Genomic DNA, 23236 nt, shown 5'->3' on the forward strand with positions numbered 1-23236 from the left:
CCTGGCACTATTTCTGGCTGTGGATAGCTGCAGCTCACAGCCTTTCCCCTGCCATGGATCCCTTCTTCCTCAAGCTCTTTTGGACCATCAGCAGGAACCTGGCTTCAGGTGACTGCTCAGAAGACTGCAGCAAGCAATCCATCCAGTTTCACTGACCACTTATTTAAGCACTGCCTTACAGCTCCTCTAATATGACCTCTTGAGTTCAGTCAGGCTCCCAGTGTCTGACAGATGAAGTGCAAATCCTGTATCGAATAGTAGTGACAAATATTTGAATTCCAGTCCACACAAGCATTCTTTGGTATAAACTTTTATTATCTCACACCATCTTGCCACATCTATCATTGATACAACTGACATTCATATTTTTCTGGTGTCATGAAGAGTTACAAAGAATGTAAAATATGCTTTGTAGTTCAGGAAGTAAAAAATCTTAAGGACTGCTGCTTAAAGACTTTTTGTGAATCAAATTTGGTAGAGATGTTCACTCACAAGGCAACAGGCAGGCATTGCCAGCTTGAGCACAACAGAGAAACAGTATTTGAATGGTAAACATGCAAAGCATCTATCTTTTTAATAGATGACTAGCTTCCCTGGGATTACCCATCTCATTAAAAGGCACTAAGAGTAACACACCACAGTGCAAGTCACAGTAAGCGTGGGCATCACAACAGATCTACAGTTTCCAGGTTGCTCTGAAGCAACCTGGTGTTCAAGCAGGGCTGTTTTACAAATCCAAATATTATTTGGATTTGTAAAATCCAAATTATTTTAGAAGACAGCATGCCTATTAGAGATTGATACTGTATTTTAAAATCGGCCTAAACATGTAGAAAATTTAATAAAAGGTAGTTTGTAAGGACCATCACAGGCAATATGCAGTAGTTATAGAGAAGAAAAAATACTCATATTGCTCAAAGACTTTTTTCCTCCATCTTCCCGTGTTACAAAGCATAACAAATACTAGTAGTCACAGCAACACAATCCCTACTTGTTCTAACTATGCCAGTTATGAATGATATTCAGAGCCCACAAATAATTTTCTCATGGAATTCAGAAGTAAGCCTATTTGCAGGGTACCCTCTGGACCAGGTATTGCCCCCAAATCAGTATCTTTATATTCCTTAGAATTTTTAGCTAAATTGATTTTATTACAATCACTTCCCATCCTCACCCCAATGCTAATGCTTTCAAATTTACATCCTGAGCTCCTGTATCATTAAGGTATTAGGAAAAGAGCAGGTTGAAAATGAGAGGAAATATCTCACTAGAGCAGATGATTTAGGACGGAAGCCTGACACAGACTCCAAATTCTTCTTTCATGACTGTATCAGCACTCCTCACCAGGGCAGACAGCAAAAAACAAAACCAAAGGAAATTTCACATAGCTGGCTAAGCCAAAATGGGTCAGTGATTATTTAGGGCTCATCACTACAGCACTCAGGATGCTGGAGGCCTCTTCCCAGGTATCAGACCTGCCACATTTGACTTCCCTAGACATACACCCTTCCAAGAGCTGAAACAGCCCTGATCTTAAATTCATGTTAAACATTCACACTCATAGTGCTTCCTCTTCTCAAGCTCTGCTCGTAACTCCCCTGTTTAGCCAATATTCTTTATTTTGTCTGCACACACAGCTCTTCAGAGATCTTATCCCAGGGAGAGAGGAACAAGGCAGGAAGAAGTGATACGTCTACACCACAGTGATCATCAGGCACCAAAAGCATTGGGAAGGCAACAGCAAGAATTCCAGCTCTCATCCTGGCTCCCAGAGAGACATCCATAGTCCTGAAGAAAGTGGGAACAGGATTCACTGGCTGGTCACCTCTGAATGACTGCTATATACCAGAAGGTATATATCGGCCCTCCTAAGGAAATCAATCTGCTGCTGGAGGGTTTCTGGAACTCCAGCCCAACACACATCTGGTCTGTCTGGCAAGTATCTACACAGCTTTGGGGCTTTGGTTCATAAGGAATCCACTCCTCAGGAGTCAAAATATTTTGACCCTTTTCCTTGAAGACCTTCATTTTGCTATGATCTTTTCTTTACAAAGTTTTAACTTTTCCCAAAATTCCAACTGCGTTTCTCCTGAGGAGAATCAGATGCGTCCAATGTAGCTGTGCTTATGGTGCCAGCACCACCATTCCCAGAGCACACCTGTGCTGAGCCGACCCCACTGCAGATGCCCCATGCTGCCCAATGAGCAAAAACTGCTTAGAGCAAACCAAACACTTCAGTAAAACCAGGTCTGCAAAGTCCACACACAGATGAAAAGCATTTACAAATACAAGAATTTCATTTAAATATATATATTTATATTTATACTATAATTCTCTTTACAAATCATCTCAGAAACCTAGGCACTTTAATTGAAAAAGAGTTTGGCTAAGATATTTTTTCTTCTTCTCTTAGATGGATATCCACATTTCAGATAAACCTCTCACATCTAGGCAGCTGGTTTGCACACCAAACATCCTCTTAACCTGCCGCACCCTACAGCTGTCCTCCCACTGCTTTGGCAATTACGGCTGTCACTCCAAGGCACTGCTTTCCACGTATTTCCCCACATCTATCAGTGAGGAAGAAGATATAAATCAAGTACACTTTCCTTGGTGAAATTTCAGAACTAGACTGAACAAATTGGGCTCCCCTTCCTTGTGTGGAAGTGCTTGGCATATGACAACTTTTCATTTGCGTAAGAGGTGAAATTCATGATTCCCACACTAGCTTCGTTGGTGTACTTCCGTCCTGTGCCTGCCATCTTCTCTGAGACTAAAACTACCGAACAAAGCTGATTCATCTTACATACTGGACAGCTGTCCAAAAAAGTCACATTATTGAGTGCTTACCCCCACCCAGCACATATGTGCACAGAGTAACTCAACACTCTGTTCTTCCTGCAAACAGCGTTTGGTCTGCTCCATTGGTTGGACAAACTGCTTTTGCTGATATCCTGTTCAAGGCAGAAAACTCATTTATTCATGATTTCACATGCAAATGGCTCGTAATAGCCATCTACTGAAAATACACAACTTGGTTTGGAAGAGCAGCAGGGTTTTTTTTTTGACATTAAGAAGACAACTTGTGTTTGATACATGTTGGTTACAGTCCCAATGTCTAATGACAGACCTCTGTGGTATATACACTTTTCCTGCTCTTGCTCTCATGCTGGGGCAATTTCCTCTGCTCAAGCTATGGTGAAGTACCATGGTAGTAAGAACATCAGTGTCGAGTCTCTCACTGGCATTTCTAGTACAGATGAACCTAAAAGGACAACTCAAAACAGCACTGGCTTCACGGCTTGCACCCTTAGGATGCTTTTTTTTGTTTTCATAAAATAAAGATCAATAAACTATTTAATAATCCCTTCCTAAAATTATTCCTTACACAAGGATAATTACAGATTGCAAAACACAGATTGCAAGAAAGAACTCTTTCAGCATACAGTAGTTTTTTCCATGAGATTTAGAATGATGGATTGTGGTTTACTACTCAAAGATAAGAGTTTTATGCTCAGGGATCCCATAATTTCCTTTGTGTTCTTCAAACAATTTTCGTAGTTCCTGTAGATATACCGCATGTAGCTGTTCAATCTCTTCAGTGGTGGGATTCAAGTTCCGTTTTACAGGGATGGGGCTTCCCACTGGAAGTCAAACACAACAGCAGGGTTAGCTTCGTTGACATCTCTTTCTGAGTAAAACTGCTCTCCCTTTGATGGCTCTGCCCAGCTCCCAGCAAGCTGGCAGAGTCACAGCACAGCTCTCTTGCTCTCAGGCCTCATCCTGCCTCTCACAAACCTAGGCCCTGGGTCTGTTTTTTCCCTCTCTGTTGTTCAAATTCAGATAAAAGAGTGAAGCCTACAAGCTCGCAAACACGTGAACGCTGAGGGAAATGGAGATATTCTCCAATTTATACAAAATGGGCATCACTGCACCTGCGCCAGAAATTTCATCTGCTACCTCAGCTTAGGGAGAGGAAGCACTTGAAACCCCCAAACCCTGTGAGGTGTCTCTGAACCGTAAGTTGCTCACAAATATTCTTCCAACCTGAACATTCCCCACACGAGACACTGTGCGAAGCCTGCTATCACGCTTCTTCACCTGGAGTCAGGTCTGGAGGGAACATGAGGTAAGCCCACACAAGTCCAGAGGGCAGCCTCCTCCACAAAATGCTTTAGTTGAAAAAACTCCAATTTGCTGACAAAGACTTCCCACGATTTCACGTTGTTCACTCACTACAATTTTTGACAGCTGCTCTTCTTTCACTGAAGTAAATGGAGGCACTGAGAGCATAATAGACTTGACAAAGATTGCAGAGGAAGTAATCTTTAAATCTTCTTTTAACTTCCTTCTAGAAAAACAGAGAGTTAAAAGCACTCTCCAGGAGCTTTTTCAAAAGCACCTGAAAATCCCTTTCAACACATATCGCCACTTCAAATTGGGTGGTGTTGATTAACGGGAAGGAAAGTGCAGCCAGAGCCACTCTGCATACTCCTGCTGCAGGCTCAGCTGCCAAGAGCTCTCAGGTCCTACACGGGTGTGATCCTGGCCCTGGCTGGAGCAGGACTTTGATGGGGGGGGAATCACTGCACGTCAGACGCAGAAGATCTTGGAGCTTGACTGGAAACATCAAACCACGCCCCAAGCCTTTCTGCAGAAGTCTGTTCCAGGAGCAGAGAATTTCTTGTGGAATTAGAAATTACACAGATCTTCCTCGGATTCGGCTTTAAGCAAAATGCTCAAATCAATACTCTAGAGCTGATTCTGTTTCTGAAAAGCAGTAATAATTCACAGGAAAAGCAAAGTTACTTCACTTGTGAAGCCCTAAACACTCACACTTAGACTTCAGGGACCTTGCTTTTACTGAATTGTCTTTCTTTGCTTTAGGGACAACAGCTTCTGAGCTAGTGTCTGCTCCAGGAGGAGGATACTCAGATACCTGGGCCTCATGAACACAGCTAACCGGCTTGGGTGGAGGTCAGTACAACTCTGCAACTTTCGGTAGGTGAGCTAACACTTTTAAGCCTGCTTTGAGCCATACCACAACTCCCCCCACGAATGCAGGGAGATGGTAATAAATAGTTTTCAAACGTGAGGAAACAGAGACACCAAAGGTAAAGGATTTCACGAGATCGTACAAGTTCTGTTGCAAGAAAAATCTCTTCCAAACTGCCTGTCAACGTGGCATGCGTGTTCTTAATTAAACATAGATCTTTCCATAGCAAGGAAAAAAAAAAAAGGGGGGGTGGAGGCGGAAGGAAACACCACAGGGAGCTGAAGGCCTCCGTCCCTGCCAGTCCCAGTGAGCATCAGCTCAGAACAACACCAGCTCCTTCCAGCAGCCTTGCCCTGGAGTGCAGCTGCAGTGGCTGTGCAATACCAGGAACATCCCACCGCTGCTTCACTGCAGGGCTAAGAAATGAAGATGCTGGGCATCTTACAAAATAACTGTGGCACCCAGAATCCACAGCACTGGCTGCAGAGCTGTGTCAGCCCTCTGGTATGGGCTGGACAACTCCTTTGGTTTCCTTGAGGACTGCTGCAGCTATAAGCCTGGGAATAACTATGAATGAACAATACTATTTGTTCTGGGACAGAAAGGGAAAAGGGAGAGAGGATTTCCTCCTTTGACATGGGGGAGGAGAGGAATTAAAAATAAAATAAAAAAAATTTATATATATATATACAAAGGTTTATTTTAAACCTCACGTACTTGTTTTAGCTGCACAGTAGCCAGATATTTCTTAGATTTATAAATTTATACAGATATTAGGAGAACATCTATGCATTTTTAAATATTTGCAAAAGCATTAGAAAAGGCAAAAGGAACTTACCAACAGTGTGAATAGGTTGCCTGAAAGGTATTAAGCCAAAACTGTATTGAAATACTCCTCTAGCATGAAACAATGGTAAAGCAAAGCCCATTATCTTTTGCAGTTTCTCCTGTACGTTTCTGAGCCATGAACCTTTGGGGTTTGCAACTTGCTTGAATAGCTCATTTTCGCCAAAGGAAAACACTGGGACCAAATGAGCCCTGTAAAGCAACACAACGAACAGTGAGGATCCCACACCAGCCAGCATTTGCACTGTGGTTCACATCAGCAGTGTGGAAACTTTCCCAATAACCAGCACAGAAATCTTCAGCAGCTCTAGTATGTATCAGTAGCAGGTTCTTTTGATAGGGAGCTGCTTTTTGGCTGTGTAGGGTTTTTGGGTTTGTTTCAAAAAAATAAATAAATGTCATTCACAACAAGTAGCATTGAGTATTTGGACAGTATTTAGCTGTTTGCTACCCATTACAACCTTTTATGATCATTCATAATAATAAAAAATGAATAATTGTATGCATCATAATTATGATCAAATCCACCACTATTTCAGCAAGTCCACCCTTGTTCCACTGTATTCTCTCCTTTGGCAAGGAAAGAAGCCTCATTGCTAACCTTATAATGCTCCCAGCTGGGTGGTGTCAGAAACAGATCTTAGCCTTCCTCTGCCTTTTGACTAGAATAATGCAGGCACTTGATTTCGGCACAAAAAGCATGATAAAAAACAGACATCCATACAAACACGAGTACAATGCCAAACTCCCCCACTGTCCAACTCCCAGTGAAATCCTACTTCCTCCAGACTTCTTCGAAAACTAGCCTTGATCTATTTTTATCAGAGGTCAAATCATACTCACAGAAATTATATTAACTCATTCTGGCTCCTTCACAGCCTAATGAATTTTCATTCCGTTCATGAACTGGCTGGGAGGAAGGGCACTGACTAGCTCCTGGACAAACAAACAACTTAGGCAGATGGAATCAGTGCAGTCATCTCCAACAGGCAAAAGCATCACTATATTTAAAGCCTCAACTGCAGTATGTTTTAGATAAATTCTGAGCTTGATCAAACAGTATTCTACACAGTTTAAGCTTAAAAACAAAAATAAAGCAACAACAACAACAGAAAACCCTACCAGAGCAATCCCAAGCAGTCTCTGAAGGATACTGAGAGGTTTTATTTGCTTTACTGAAGCCTTAGTTTCATTCATTCCATTCAGCTTACACTATCTTTCAGAAAACACTGTAAAATAGTAGCATTGCCATAATATTGTTGAGATGAGTGATCACAAAGCTCTGAATGCCTGAGGAGGATACGTTTAGGACAGAGCTGTCTGGAAAGTACTGTGGACAACCAAAACTCTCCTGTATGGACAAAACAACTGCTTCTATAGTTTCTCAAGCGTGAAGATCCCCAAATACTGTCATTCCCACTCACTACCCTGAATGGTGTCTGCTCAGGGGGTGGTTTCTCATACAACATATCACCCAGCCACCTGTAAAGAAAATATTGGAAAGCCTGGTACATAATGTGCTGTGTAAATACTCCATTTTTTTACTACTACGTTAAGACAAACAGGAAAATCTGGTGATGCAATAGCACCCCAAGACTGTGAGATTTCTTCTAATCTGGATGGTAAAGACTTTTGCAAGACACTATGTAGGAGGTTGTGACAGAGAAATAAGTAACTTCTGATTGTGAAACTAAGGATAAGTTAGCTGATTCATCACTTCTTTCATATCTTTAGAATTTCTTCACTTCATATCAGATATCTGTATTACCTTGGACCAAAATGTCTTCCAGAAGTGCAGAGGACTTCAGCTTTCATACTTAAGAGTAAATTTGATGAGCTCCCAGCTGAGGAATGAGAACTTTTCTGTACTGGCAGTGTAAAAGCCAGGGCCAGGGAGCACAGGACTCCTGGTCTATGCACTGCCCTTTCCTCTCCTGGTATTTGATGCTGTGGATCACAAGCACCAGAAAGATACGTAGACACTTACAGCATGTGTTCTTTTCACCCTCCTCACGCTGCAGACCTCCCTTGCCCTTTCATTTCCACAAGTTGGAAGTTCATTTCAGATTTTGTTAGTTGTTAGAAACAAATGATAAAAGCAGAAGCATCTACTGGATGCCTTTGGCACAGGATCTCAGGCCTGCCTACAGTGCTGCAGGAGCTGTAGCTGCTGGAGTCTCATCATGTCCTATCATCATACAGTCCAAAACCAGAACAGAGATACAGAAATGAAGTCAGGTGTCCTACAGTTCACACAGAGGCTGTTTGTCTAGAAGGTGCTCAGACCCAGAATAACTCGTAGTCTAGTGGTTAGGATGATCATGTGTGAGGTGTAGGTAAGTCAGTCAGGTAGGGCATTATTTCCAGACACTAGGCCTTTCTTTAAGAGGAGAACCATGACTTGAAGTACTGAACTTAACACAGAACAAAGTGTTCATTATTGTGTTTTGTAAGTGCCCTGAGAGTGTTGTCATGTGTTGGGGATGCTCTTGAAATCAAGGCCTCGAATGGCACAGGAGTACCTAGTTTCTCAATCCAAATCAGTTTAGATGAGAGATAAATACCAGCCTTTGTGAACTGACAGATCAGGCATGCTAAAAAAAAAAAAAAAAAAAAAAAAAAGGACTTAAATAATCCTCCAAACATTATGGTAACAAATAAAAACTACTCATGAATTTAGTAGCAATTGAACAGAGATTAGTACCTTTGTGCGTCTTTGATCAAAGTCCCAATTTAAATACACGAGTGATGTTTCTGGGTACAAATTCCACTAAAATGTTACTTTACCAGGGTACAGCTCTTTTCTGAAAATCCTAGTGACATATATAGAAAAAACCTTCTTGGAATATTCTGACACATGACAGTTTCTAGAAGAAATTTACCTTAGCATCCTTTGTGAAAGCAGAACTCTTCTCAGAGCCCACCTTTTTTCTTCTAATTAGTAGTTTAAAAAATGTTACAGATCTGTCTAGGATTAATATTGTTTTCTTATCATTTTGCATGTCGATGTATAATCCTGGGAGCTTAACAGACAGCTTAGCGGGAATAAGTCATTGGTTCGAATACTTCCAGTAGTTCAGCATAAACAACAGCTCACGCTGTATAAAGCATTCAAAAGATATTAATGCTCTCTCTGCTTAGTTACATACTGATAGATGTTGGATAGTAAGAAGTAAGCTAGTTTTTCTTGAGATTCATTACAAATTTCCCCAAAACATACTTTTGTAAACAACAATCTTCAAAATCAAAAAAAAGTCTTCAGAATAAAGGTGAAAAGAAATCTTCCTGGAATACATTTTACAGCGATTTAATAAAACAGGGTCTAGCTTTCTAAATTTTTTTGGCTTAGAGTGGTAAGAAAATTCTGTCTTATTATAACTCCAATTTACATAAGAGAAAACAACGTCTGCATCGGTCAGCAATAAAAGCCAAGGTTTACTAATATTGTTTCACAATTCTCACTTTTTGCTACTGCAATATAGAACAACTAAAACAGATCACCAAGATATGCTAATAACTCCACCTACTGCTCATAAATTATGAAAGACAAAAAGGACTTTTCGACACCCAGATTGGATCGAGGTGTACAGACTAGCTCTTACATCAGATATCTGCACGTTCATACACAAATAGCTCTTTCAAATTCTAATTCTGAGTGTACTACACATAATTTGTACTATATTTAAGACTCTGTATTCAAAGCGTGCTTACTGGGACAGGCCAGATGGGAAACCTACCCATGTTTCAAGGCCATTTTAATAAAGCCTTTCCTGTTGAGGACGTTCAAAGTCAAACTTCCAGGATGTGCATTCAGGGATTCCTCGGCTCCTCCGATGACAATGATGGACGCGTGGCCACCTCCTTCATTATTCAGCACGTACGAGACACTCTCCTTGGAGGCTGAAACCATCCCTTTAGGAGCAAACATTCCGAGAGTCACTCACAGATGCTTCACTTACAAGTACAGTGGAATATATAAAATATTTTTAAATGATGTCTAAATTATGTTTCTAAACAGTTACAGCACAACTGAGTTGAAAGATTTGGGTTCAACACCCTCACTATGCGACAGATTAGGTCTTAGTTAAGTCCTTTAATTTCACACTGATGAGCTAAAATGCTGCTTGCCTACCACAGAAGTTTGAGATCTTTAGGAAGAGCCAGCTTTGTCTCGGCTGGCTGTCTGCTCAACTCCGCCTCTGCTTCTATGTCTGAGAACAGCACAGCTCAACCGCAGCAGGTTGTGCTGAAGCAGCAGCAAAAGCCATAAAGCACAGAGGGTTTAAGGGAATGACTAAAGGACTTGTTAACTCAAATGAGGACCTACAGTGCCAAGCTGTACCCTTCTTCTCAAAGCTACAAGCAGCAGCTCCGCCTCAGGCCATGGACACAGCAGTGTCCAAAGAGGCAGGAAAGGCCCCGCTGCACGATTCCCAGTGGCTGCATCAGCTTATTCTCTAGTAACCAGGACCTGTCACTCACATTTATTTAGGCTAATCTCTTTAGGCTAGAATAGCTTCCTGGTGCTCCTGCCAATGCTACTACTTCTAATCAGAGGCACACTGATGTAGGAGTCTGTAGCATCGACTCAGACCTTGCTCTGAGCTTGCTATTCTGAGAAGCGTCCTTCCTAACAGGAACAGCCGACCCCTCCAGAGCAACTTCGTGCCTAAGTCCTATTTAAAAGGCTCACACTGGTACCACTCACCCAGAAGCCATGTTTAGTTATATTGTGCTGAATTAATATATTCTAAATGACAATCTAGAAATCAAATCTAGGTTGTTGTGGTTTTTTGTTTGTTTGTTTGTTTTTCATTTTGTGTGTTTTTTGGTTGGTTGCTTGTTGTTGTTGTAGTGTTTGGGGTTTGTTTTTGTGTTGTTGTTTTTACAGGGCTGGTATCCAACTGTGCCGTTCTGGATGCTGAGGGAAAGATTCACCTCCTTTTTTCCTATTGCAGACATTACAAAATGGATTATGAACATGTCACAACAAAGACAATGACTGTGATCTGGTTTTGAGAGCTGGCCACCAAGAGTAGTAGCTGGATCTCGGGGCAAGTTCAGAGAACTCAGTAAAAAGCTATTTCCATTTGCCATATACTCCTTGACAGTCACTGCTGCTCTGAAGAAGGCAGCTGACCCAGGACACGAATCCTGTGAGTGATGCTCGTTCACCACTCAGCATGCATTTTCCCTGGAAGAGAAAGCGAGAGGCACTGTCCTTCCCCAGGACCAACTCCTCTCCTTGCTGAAGTGGAGGCAGGGGACTGCTCCCCACTCTCCCTTGCACAGCAGCTTGGGTAATGCTGTGACTGCTCTTCCCAAGGACAACCAGCAGACTTCAGACACAGGGAGCAAAAGATCCCCTTTGGTATAATACAGGTTATGAGTCAAATTATAAAACACTGGTTTATCAGCTGCACGCTGGTGAAAAACATGCTCAGATGCTGACTATTCTTTAGCATGATTTTTACTGCAGTTATTTCTTGCCTAGCACATAAATGCTTTTTTCTACAGGTCAAGATGGCAAAAAGAGGTAAACTGACCTCCAGGCTAGGCAATGTTCAAATTTGTCATCTTGCAACATTACTAATCCCTTAACCTTGCAAGCCTCAGAAAAACTCTGACAACAACATCTGCACTGAAAGGCGCTTCTGGTATGCTGAAGTGCACGTGGATTTGCAATTCCGGTATCAATCCGGGCACCCTTGGCATGCTTCCACGCAGGGAGCAGATAAATAGTTTGTCTGAAATCACACTGTCCATGTTGCAGGGAGGACTGAAAGCTAGATCTGTCTCCCAAACCTACTCTTGTCCTGCAGACCGTACTTACTCAAATGCTGTAGTTTAATGAATTTAAGTAAAATAACTCCTGTATTAAACCACTGTAGAGGAACACTAGTCCTGATTCACTTATATTTTTCTATTCCCCAAACTCTATTACTTATTATTTGTATCTTTTATTACTGCAGTACCAATGACAAACATGACCCTTTTATATACAACAGGTGCTGGAGGCTCCGTTCCCCTTCGCTGTGGGGCCAGGGAAAGTCAGCAGATGAAATCAGTTCAGCCACAGGCTCCTTAGCTCCTGTTCCTGCTCCCCTTGCTCCCCTTCTTGCCACATCTACAAGTATTAGGCAAAATTTTGCGGTAATACTCTAATGACCAGCAATTACTTGACCTTATCTGTTTAACTCAGATGGTGTTGTAAAGGGTAGAAATACAGTGTTTGACCATAACATTTCAGATTTAATAACCATCATTAACACCCAACAAAATCAATCTATTAATAGACCTTATTCTCTGAGCAGTCTTGCAAGAAGAACAACTACTGTGAGCTGTTCCTGCTGTAAAGCTCTTCCTTGCACCGGACCCACCTGCATTGCATATGCCACATACGATGCAACAGAGCAACTCAGACTTCCAGTAGGATCCATTTTAAATATTGATACATGATACAGTTTAGCAAAATTAATAAAACCTTTCAAAATTACTTTGCAACAACAGTTCATCGTATAACAGTTAGTGCCAGCGCTCTAAATTCAGCACTGATCATTTGAAGTGAAATAACTTCTAGGTACAGCTTATGGGTACAAGAGAAGACCTTACATTTGAAGCAGAAGCTACAATGTGGAGAACAGCTAAGACACTCTGATTTTACCTACCAGCACTCATTATGTATTCTCTGAAGAAGGGGCAGCCGAACCAGATGGGCATAATATGCAGATACGGAGTAAGCCCAGGAAATAAATTTTTGAAACTTGGGCCCGTGCAAAAGTTTCCAAAGGCTCCAGCTACCAGGACCCCATGAGGGTGAAAGCCAAGTAAGTAGTTGTGATTGGGATTCAAATCTGAAGTTTTTATAAGCTGAAAAAGAGAGATGGTGGAGGATGTTTTAATATTCATTTCACAGGGGTTCTCAAAAACAACACGTGGAAATTGCAGGTCGACAGGATACAGAACCAATGACAATTCATTTCTTTCTTCCAAGCACTTTACTGGTCTGTTTTAGCGCTGAATGAAGTTTAAATAGATAAATCTCCAAAAATTATCTCTGAAGCATTTACTGTGCTGAGGCACTATCTTGTGTCCCAACAGTCCAAGCAGAAATCCAGCCCCCGTTCCCCCTCCCCTGCCCATTTCTGATGCTAAATCTCAGGTTTCCCATGTTTTAAAAAGATTTTAAATGGTGTAACCATTATAATCACACCACAGATGAGTCCTAGACATTAGTCCTTGTTCACGGCTATTCAAACCGTCTCTGTTCAAATGTTTACAGTTCAGTGAGAAACCTTTTACTCACTTGAATGGGGAAGTATTCCCTGAAGTACTTCCAGACAGTCCAGCTCCTGACCCACTGGGACCGTCTGCCCCCAGCGCACGGCGTTTCCCAGTCGAGGTAGAGCCACACGAGGTACAGAACAGCAAGGAACCAGAAGTTGCCCAAAATCAAGATCACAAAGAATCCACAGCAAAACTGTGCTGCAAAAGGAAAGAGGTAAAAAAAAAAAAAAAAAAAAAAAGATATCACAACTAGCAGTAATCACGACTGTCTTTTTTAAGATCTCGAATTCCCAGCCCTCACATTGTTACCAGGGATGCTACTGAAAACGTATACAAATTGAAGTTGGCTTGTTCCACCTCGTGTGAATGTTGTTTCACTGAGGCAATTACCTCCAAGGATGCATCACCTCAGCCTGTACTTCTTACTCTGCACAACTGGGGGAATCAGCCTAAGATGATGCTTGATTTTTTAATAGAACAAAAGCACGAGCTGAGAACCAACACAGCTGTCTTCTCCCCGTGGTGAGGGTGAACACTGACACTTGGGAGGTAACATCTGGATTACCTAGGACAGACTAAAAGGAGGCAGCAAGAGCTAACAAAGACATGATGCTCCCATGAACAAGAAGATGGGAGGAGGGCTTTGAAAGGAGAGGGCTGCAACAAGATCTCTTTTCTAATAGGAATGCTGCTGGGCAATCACTTTCCCTTTCTGCTTCTTAGTTTCTCTACCTATCTAGTAGGGCTGGTACTTCTACTCCCTGCAGAAAGTGCTCTGCGACTGACGAAGATGTGCTAGACAAGACCAAAACATCACGAGGTTTCATTTCAGTCTGGACACGTCACTGCAATCAGAAACTCACCATTTCTGTGGGAGCACAGTACCAGTTTTAAGCCCTGCTACTTTCAGACACAGGTTAATGAGGACTGTAGCATCCTCCCACAACACCCACGTGCAGGCAGTGCATTATGCACAGTTCAAAAAGACAGGAAAAAATTATTACACGGAACGCGTTACTTTGGGGCTCAAACCTGAAATTCAGGGAGACTCCCTATGGAGACATTAACTTTTGTAGGATTTGCAGAATTTTGCACTCTTGCAGCAAATTAGGCAGCTATAAGCAGTGAGGTAAAGCCAGTGCCTAGGTGCACGCTGCTCCCTGCCCTGCAGCACACCCGACCAGCCTGCTTCCTCTGGCTTCTTGTGAGCAGAACGCATCAGGTCATGGATCAGAGTACAGCTGCAGATGCTGAATTCCAGGGAGCCTGGGCTTTGGCATCCTATATTTATAGGACAGCAAGCAAAACAGGACCCAGTCCTCACTGGCAGAGCCGCAGAACAGAGGCATTATTCTGAGGTATTTTACACGGCAGATTTTTAAGAACTGCTTTGTATGTCCCACGTTTGACTGGCTTTCAGGAGGGCAATATCCTGGTATGTCCTAAAAGGTGAAACACGTTGGGCCAGGCACCTCAGTGAGGAGAGAGGGGTGAAACCTTGGAAGAATTACATCAGGCAATAATTTGACTAACACAGTGTTAACCTTGGCAGAAACAAAAACTTTGAAACAGGCAGATGAACCAACACTAAAAACCAGTTGTCCTAGTTCAGATCAGCTTCATTAAAGACTTTCTCTAGCAGCATTTCTGGGAGCTGAAAACTCTCAGCAGATTCCCTCAAGCAGGTTTTGAGCTGCTGGAATCAGAGCCTAACTATGCACACTCCTCTATTTCTTCCAACGTGTGTACTTATGTTTTTCTGAACTTCTCCCAGCCTATCCCTGCTCCTAGCCCGGCTGTGCCTGCAGCACAGACCAGGAGATATCGTTGTGAGGTAGCTGAGCAGCAGACAAAGCAGGAAAAGCTGCCCGTTAGACTGTGTAGGAGAGGAATGAATGAAAATGCCCATTTCTGGCAGGAATCAGCAGAATACGGAATTGCATTTGCTCAAAGGAAAGAAGGGAACAACCCTAAGTCAAAACAGGATCGAACACCACTGTCTGAAGGACACTCCGTGCTTCAGTACAGTCAGTACAGAAGCCCACTGCCTCCTGCTTAAACAGGCAAACCTGGTCTCACACAAAGAAACACCTCAGCAAAAGCTCTAGAAGAATACCACGGCTCACTGAGACCCACAGACCTTCAAAGTCAATGTGGAAAACTCCCCCAGACTGCAAGTGAGCTCTGGGAAACACCTGCAACAGAGGACAAGCGACGTGGGTGGAGGACACTCACCTCTGCTCCCGAGGGAGGACTCCCTGGGTACCCCACGCTGGCAACACTTCAAAATAGGGAACAGGAGCATTTGGAGGAAAAGTCATTATCTGTTCTTTAAAAAAATGAATCCTGAAACTACAGAAATTCGCAGCAATGATAATCTGGACAAGATGACAAGGTTCATGCACTAAGCTGGAATAAGCACGAGAAGTTTTGTAATTGCCGTAAGTCAATGAGCTTTTAGTTCTCATGAGCTGGTGAGCATTTGTATTTCTGAGCTTTCCTTTCAGAAGACTTTTGGCTCCTTGCAGAATCCCATGGCTTTTAAGTATCTGTTACCTAGCCAAACAGCTGAAAGGGGCTTTGGATCAAAGCATCCTTGCTGAGAGAGCTAATTAAATCAGCAGCGAGAAGTGCAAGATAGCACTGTTCAGTGCTGTGCAGGCAAACACATGTGGAGATCAGCACGCTTGCTGCTTTGCTTTAGCAAGGACAGAGCCAACGTTACGGGGTGCACCTAAGGGGCAGGAGTGCAGTGTGCTCCCTGCACCTCCTGGGAGAAGCTCGGCGTGCTGTAGGACAAAACCCAATTATTACTGTGCTCACACTGAGACATGCAAAGCAAATTCCTTGCACCGCACCTCCTCATCATCTCAGTGCATTTACTCATAGCAAGGTGAGCTGAGCACCGGTGACTCAAAACCAACGTGCCTATAAACACAAAACCAGTGTCCTCTCCTTCAGAGAAGGCATTGAGCAGATAAATGGCAGCCGCTTTACCTTTTTATTTTATTTACCTTTTATTTATAAAAGGTATATTTACCTTTTATTTACCTTTATTTTATAAACAAACTCTAGGCAGAAGGTAATTGACTTGGAATTTGTCACTTCTTTGTATCCTCCTGAGATGCACTTCCAGTGTAATTTTTTCTCTCGAACCTGGATTAATACCAGCAGTGTTAGGTGGCAGCACCAGCAGCTGTCCTGCCCAAGGATGCTCGAACACCTGGGCACCAAGCCTAAGCTCACCCACGGGCAGAAAGCCTCCCATTGCCCTCAGAGCAGTCACAGACCACGTCCAGCCGGTGCAGGCGGATCCTCAGTGGCCAGGGTGCTGGTCTCTATCCAACCCACACTACAGGCTCCCCAGAGCAGTGGAGTAACAAGCAACTTCAGTCCATTTGCTTCCCAAACCAAGCCGCTCACACCTCTGGATTGCTCGACAGCTCAGGTCTGAACCACGCTGCAGGTCCTGCTGGAACAACGGCACACGGGTGCCCTTAGGAAAGCTTTTTGGAACCACATCGTGCTGCCACGGCTTAAATCGGTTGGAGGCTTTCAGAGCTGACTGATTTGAAGCTCATCCCACAAAGGGTGAGATAAGCAGGACATCTTTATGCCACTGGCATTCCCGTGAATACACATGTAGAGATGGGATTTGTAATATTGCTGCTCCTTTGGGCTTGGAGCGCACGTGCACACAAATACATAAAGCATGCCAGGGGAAGAGAGCAAGCTGAAAATCTTGTGTCTTGCTTCTACGGCCGCAGGGGAAAAATGAAAGATGGCATATTCCTTAACAAGCACAGGGACGTACCTAGGGCAGAGCAGAGCTTTCCTCAGCCTTATTCTTCGCAGCAGCAATGCTTATGAGCTGGCTGCTTGAGGAACAGAACATTGGGGGGAAAGCAGAGAGCTGCACAGTGATGATTTAGTCCCTAATGAGCATTTTTTCCTCTCTAGTATCTCGCAAGGTAACAGTGGTAAGTTGATTTTGGCATTACAAACTAGTTCTGCCTGCTAGTGGCTTCTTTCATTAGAGAAAACAAAACCAAAAAATGAACAAACAAAAAACCCACCAACCTTAGCTTCTGGAAATACTTTCTGAGCTATGTACAGATGGTAAAGCAAGGGGTAGAAACTCAAATGAAGTTATGCATACAGCAAATGAACTCCAACAGTCACACCCAAGGAAGACTTAACAGGAGGCAATCTGCAAAGACAACAGAGTAGTGCTCTGCAGCTTTTACCCTCAAAGTCCCTAAAATATGGAGTATGTAACACTAATACCACCCTGTTTAGATGCTACTAGTCTGCACAATTCCACCTACAAGCATGTTTCCACCAGAAGCACAGGAACTTGCTGCCTCTTTCTACCTGTGGCAGACTCCCAGATAAAAAATATTACCGCAGCAAAAATAAGGGGGAACTTATTTAAACTAAAATTGTCGAAATCCACGTGAATTTGGTAGCCATCTGCAGGACTGAGGTGGTAAGGAGGTGAGCGTGTGTTGAATGTGTACCCGTCCCTTCTCGGGGTATCAGTCCCAGTCACGAAGATATTTCAGCATTCCTACCAAGTGAGCTGTGTTTCAACACTACTGCGATAACAAATACAAACCCTCGGATGCCAAGGTTTGGAGGCTGGTTTGAGGGCTTGTTTACTCGGGAATTTGGTTGCCGTTCCCAAGGAAGCAGACCTTGCAGCGATAAATACTGATAAGCAAGAGATACGGAGCATTAGGCACTACTGACTGCTAGATAGAGCGGCCTGGATATGGCAAATCCCTGAGTTACTGATTACCAAATCCTGAGACAGCAAGCCAAATAATGTGTTAGTCCACGTATTTCCTAGGTCTTTTACTCCTCCTCAGGCATTCAGTACTAGTTATGCTCACATACATGATGCCACAGTAGGTGGTCCTCATGCCTGACACAGCACAGCCGTTTTTCTGCACTTACATCCCCGCAGACACGGCTAAATTCCCTCCCTGAGAGGCAGGCAGCAGCGCTAGCGTTCCTAGAAATACCAGTCAGGCATCGGCAGGTACCCTGTTATGCCCTGTGATCACACACCAATCCCTGCCCGAGGGCCAGCAGTGCTCGTCAGGGAGAGATGAGCACAGAGAGGCGTGAAACCAAGCAGCAATATCAGCCAGCGTGCCAGGAAGGGCTCCGAGTGCTGCAAGTTTAAAAAATAAAAATAAAATAATGAGATAGTGGCTTTAGTTAGCCAGCTACAGCTGACAAATCAAACCAGCACCAGATAACAAAACATCAAGACATGTTTGGGGAAAAGGATTTATTTTTTTTCCCCGCTTTAGCGCATCCCACTGCACACCTGCTTTCTCACCACTGAAGTCACCTATCATTGCAGCAGCAATATCTCACTCTGTGGCAAGTGTTTCATCACCTCTGTTATTTTGGGGAAGCTGGACCCACAACTCAAAGTTGTCTCCAGCCAAATTCAGTGTTTCATCCTACCTGCTGCATGCACAGAAGTTTAATCACTAGAAAACAGGATGCACATTAATATACACCACTGCCTTTAGCATATTATTTTGTGGCTTCATGCATACTAAAGTATAGCTTCTGTTCTGTATTGATTTTCTATTATTAAGTATTTTGAAAATAAACACAGGGGTACACATGCAGCAGTCACTTCCTAGATCCCCAGTAAGGACAAGACCAGCCCCACCACTGCTGGACGGAGAAAACAAGCCTTGAAAGAGGTCCCATGCTTCCCGACCACCTCCTCACCTCAGAACAAGACCCCAGTCCCCTTGGCTGACAAGGTTAAAAACCCTCTCTCCCCCATCTGTGTAAAATAGCTTTATTCGGTCCAATTGCCATTTGATTTATGCAGATCACAGAGCGTGAACAACAAAAGGTACAGCACCTGCACAGCAGCACCATAAGCGAATCTCACTGCATGAAAGGAGCACCTCGACCTACCTGCTGCTGCCCGGGCACTGAGCACCTCCCGAAACAAAGCGACCTCGTGCACAGCCTGGCAGCGCTCAGGCACACGGCTCGCCTGCACACCTCGTGTCTGTACCACGGGTAAAGGGCTGCTCGCTTACTCTGCAAGAGGAAGAAAACCTGCACCGGTTCCTAGCGGGAGGACATCAGGTGTTCTACTAACCCTAGTGAAAAGTGCTCAGTCAGGAACCTTAAGGAAAGGATTTCCAAGCTTAAAAACAAAGATCTCGCACTGAACGCCAGTGACACCTGTTGCATTCATGGCCCGTCACAGTTGCTTTTGGGAATGGGGTGGAAGACTGGAATGATGCAACCTCTGCTCTTGCCCCTGGTCGTCTCAGCAGCACTTGTGGGCTTGCAGGTCTCCTTTCTCCAGGTGACCTTCTGCCTGGGGTTTGGCTGCACAACAGCACAGGCAGACACCAGCGTGCAGCATCAGGCGCTGCAGGAGCTCGGCACGGCACCAGACCTGCCCTGGGACTGTCAGTCCCTTGGCAAGCCGATGAACATCCAGTGACAGTAATTAGACAGAAAAATGCGTTTATCAAAGCTGCAGCTTGCAGCTTTTTTTTCCAAAATAGGTACTCTGAAATTGCAACACTTCGCATACTTGCTGTTTCAGCAGTGAAACCCTTATGACTTGAAATTATGCTCGAGTCTGAAGCTTTTTTGGATTTCTGCTTAACACAGCAAGAAACAGCAGTTTTAGTGTTCCTTGTTTTTCAGTTTTGATAGCTTTAGTTTCCCAGACTCCAGGCTGGCAGTTTTCTTTTAAAAGCAACAAGCCCATTTGAGACACTTTTCTCTTTCATGGAACTTCACCTAAACTATTTTAGCCTGTTGCACTTCCACATGGCAGTTTCAGGCAGCACAGTGCAGGAAATTGTTAGACTAGCTGCTAGACATCACTTACAGTATTTTAGAGGTCATTTTTGCCTCTGGACTCATGCTCCTGGATAACCAACAGAAGACCCACTGCTACAATAAAAACTCGTCTTTTCTGCTTGAGGGGAAGAGTTGGCAGCTTACAGTAACAGCGCAGGAAAGCATGGGAACTTACACCCTGAATTTTAAGGAGGTTCCTTTTGTATCTAATGAAATGCTCCGTACATCTATGCGGCTTTCTGGAGGCAGAGGCAGGTTTGTTCTGCCTACGCTCTAAAGCAGAAGTACCGTGTTTGTAGCGCAGGCCAGTAAGCAGTGCGAAGGAGCAGAACTTAACCAGTTGCTCGCTGACTGATCAGCGCTTTCTCCAAGTGGTGATAAGCAACTGCAAGCTGAGGTTTGCTGTCTGAGGTAGCTATCGCGTGCGTGTACTTTGGCCAAACTGTGCAAAGCCTTTAGCCACACAAGCAGGAAGGCATTCTCAAACATCAGCTCCATGCCCTAAGAAAACCATGCAGCATTGCAACCAAGGTGCCAGGGAGAACAAGGTGCAAACGCCACCACAATGTACTTTTTACTTTAAATTTACCTACTTTAAAGCCTCTCTTAGCCAGGAAGAGAAAAACAATGCTGGATTTCCAGAGTCTTCTATCCAAGTCACATCACGGATTCAAAGTTACAACAGACTCACATCCCCCTTACAGCTTAGTCTGCACAACAAACCACGTTTTCCCATGCCACCTACCAGATTTAAAGGATGTCATTACCTGCTTCAGCTTCTGTCTTTCCAGGCACTAATTTTTAGAGTTCTCTTACTTCATCATTCATCCTACTAGGCTATTTTATTCAGCTGTGGCACCTCACCACATCCTCAATGGACAACTTTATGGACTAAGCCAGTACCCTATTTATTCGTTGCTCTAAACAGAAACACTGCATGATACCTGTAACACAAATCACTGGTTATCATCTGGTGCTACCGACTGATTTTTATATAAGAATCACTGAATCTGCAGAAAAGTCTTGCTTGGTATAAACTAGTTCCAGCTGCATTAGAAAAAATAATGATAACACCCACCCAAACACCACCAACCCCCCTTGACCTTCCCCATGAATTCACACAGTATTTCACTTGTGCCTGGGTATCGCCTGCACGATCTGAAGAGTCACTTTTGAATTCAAGAGCTTAAACAAACACTCTTTCCATGTCTGTTAGCTCAGCAGACACAAAAGGGTAAAGGACATCTACGCATAACTGCAATCCATGGCATTAGGAACCAACATCTTTTTCAGTTCTTACAGTTACTGAAGCCAACCGACTGATTTTTCCTGGATCCACATGGAATTTTTTAACCAGACCATTCTGACTGACCTGTAACTGCAAGGATGCACACACAAAATGACAAAGTCACCCCAGAAAGCTCTAAAAATAAATGAAAGCAGATTATTATTAGCATTAATTTGTCCTCTGTGGGGGCATTTGCCAACAGATTTTTTCATGGTTGTGTGTACTCACTGTATTCAGCTTAAGCAGCTGTGAGACCCACTCCTTGCTGACTTTCCTTGACACTTATTCCTCCCAGGCAGCACCAGCTGCAGCAGACAGCTGCCTGCTCCCCCCGAAATGCAGCAAGGGGGGATTCTCTGCTGCCCACTCCAAGGAAGCACAGAGGGATGGGGCTTCCCATATTCCTCAAGGAGGTGGCAGCATTGTCACCACATATGCTAGGATAAAAATTGTTTCCTTCCACTGCCGCTTGTATCCACTGCATTATTTAGACTGGAATAATGAGATGCGTCGAGATTTAACTCAATAACAGAGAATAAAAACCATGGGCTATTTACAGGGCAGCCACAAACATAAACAGTTTATAGTCCAACCCCATATAATTTAGAGGTAACATAAACCAGCCAAACGCTCGGGATAAGCCTGTGAAGATGCTCCATATCCCCCGTGCTTCCCCCACATACATAAATGACCTGGGTACGGCCACATAACCCAACAGTCATCTGAAGCACATCAGAGCAGCACCTGAATGATAATGGATTTCCAAGCTGTGCAAGGCAGATACGCATGCTCTCTTTTTCTCCTTGTAACCCTAAAGCACAGGTTTCTGTCAGGTGTTCCAGCGCTGGCAGCAGGGCACAGGCAGGCGGTCACCGCATCCCTCGGGTCGGGGCATCCCACACAGCCCTCCCTCCAACCTGTAGGGTCGGGGACCTGGTCCCAGGGGACTGAGGGCCAGCTTCCCTCCTCCAGCGGCTCATTTCAGCAAGTTCCCAACACCTACCTGTAGGCTTTGCTGTTACGATTAGATGTTTAGTGATAAGAGCCTGTTAAGATATTAGGAAAGTTCGCTACAGAAGAACAATCAGTGGAACGAGTTTACTAAGAAAAATTGTTAGGAAAGCTTTCTTAAAGTACGTTTTGCATTAGTTTACAGAAGCGGTCGCACTACTGGCTCTCAGTTCACTGCCAACCTTTATTCAAACTCACCACCCATTTAAACAAGAAGTTTATTGAACTACGGTACACGGAGTTATTAGACAGGATCAGCGTGAGCAGCGTTAGTGATGTAGCAGTCTTTATGGTGACGATCATTAAAAATTTCTCTCAGAAACCCAGTGGGCAGCCCGCGGAGGTGCTGTCACTAGCATTTCAGGAAGGTATTTCTAAAGGATTCCATGGGAAGAAGGAGACCCAGAGGAGGAAAAGCATCCAGAGCCCCCAGCCAGGAGAAGACCCCGAGCCCAGGAGCAGCCCCGCAGCAGCCCGATGCCCGGGGCTCGGGGAACAGAAGGAAACCCCCTCCTCTCCCCTTCCTCCTGGGGCATGGCGGGGGAGGCAGGCTGTTACCCAGCAGCAGGAACGAGAAGATCCACTGCAGCACCGCGACCGTCTGGATCCTCCGCTCCAGGGGGACGCTGACGGGGGCGAAGCGCAGCGCCATGCCGGGCGCCAGCACCGCGCCGCCACCTGCCCTCACGGCAACGGCCCGGGCGCGGCTCCGGCGGGCGGGGACCGGGACGGGGACGGGGACGGGAACGGGGAGGCGGCTCCGGGCACGGCTGGGCTCAGGGCTGGGCTCAGGGCACGGCTCCGGGCACGGCTCCGGGGACAGCCCCACACCCGCAGCTCCCCCTCAGCCGAGCCCCGCTGCCACCCCGCGGTGCCCTCGCAGCCTCACACGGTGGCAGCGCCCAGCGTGGTGTTTATAACCCGCCACACACACACACAGACCT

The 23236-nt window shown here is 44.4% G+C and overlaps 1 protein-coding gene across 1 annotated transcript; it reads right to left on the minus strand.

Annotated features, from left to right (window-relative positions):
* Nucleotides 1–2269: 2269 nt before the first annotated feature.
* On the minus strand, nt 2270–22944 carry MOGAT1 (monoacylglycerol O-acyltransferase 1). The gene is made up of 6 exons (XM_032193392.1): nt 22851–22944; nt 13149–13327; nt 12511–12712; nt 9580–9754; nt 5835–6034; nt 2270–3644 (listed from the first exon to the last, which is right to left on the minus strand). Exons 1-6 carry the CDS (start codon nt 22942–22944, stop codon nt 3490–3492), a joined length of 1005 nt encoding a protein of 334 aa, XP_032049283.1. The 3' UTR covers nt 2270–3489.
* Between the last annotated feature and the right edge of the window lie 292 nt (nt 22945–23236).

Source organism: Aythya fuligula, chromosome 9 (genome assembly GCF_009819795.1).
Source record: "Aythya fuligula isolate bAytFul2 chromosome 9, bAytFul2.pri, whole genome shotgun sequence".
Classification (NCBI taxonomy): domain Eukaryota; kingdom Metazoa; phylum Chordata; class Aves; order Anseriformes; family Anatidae; genus Aythya; species Aythya fuligula.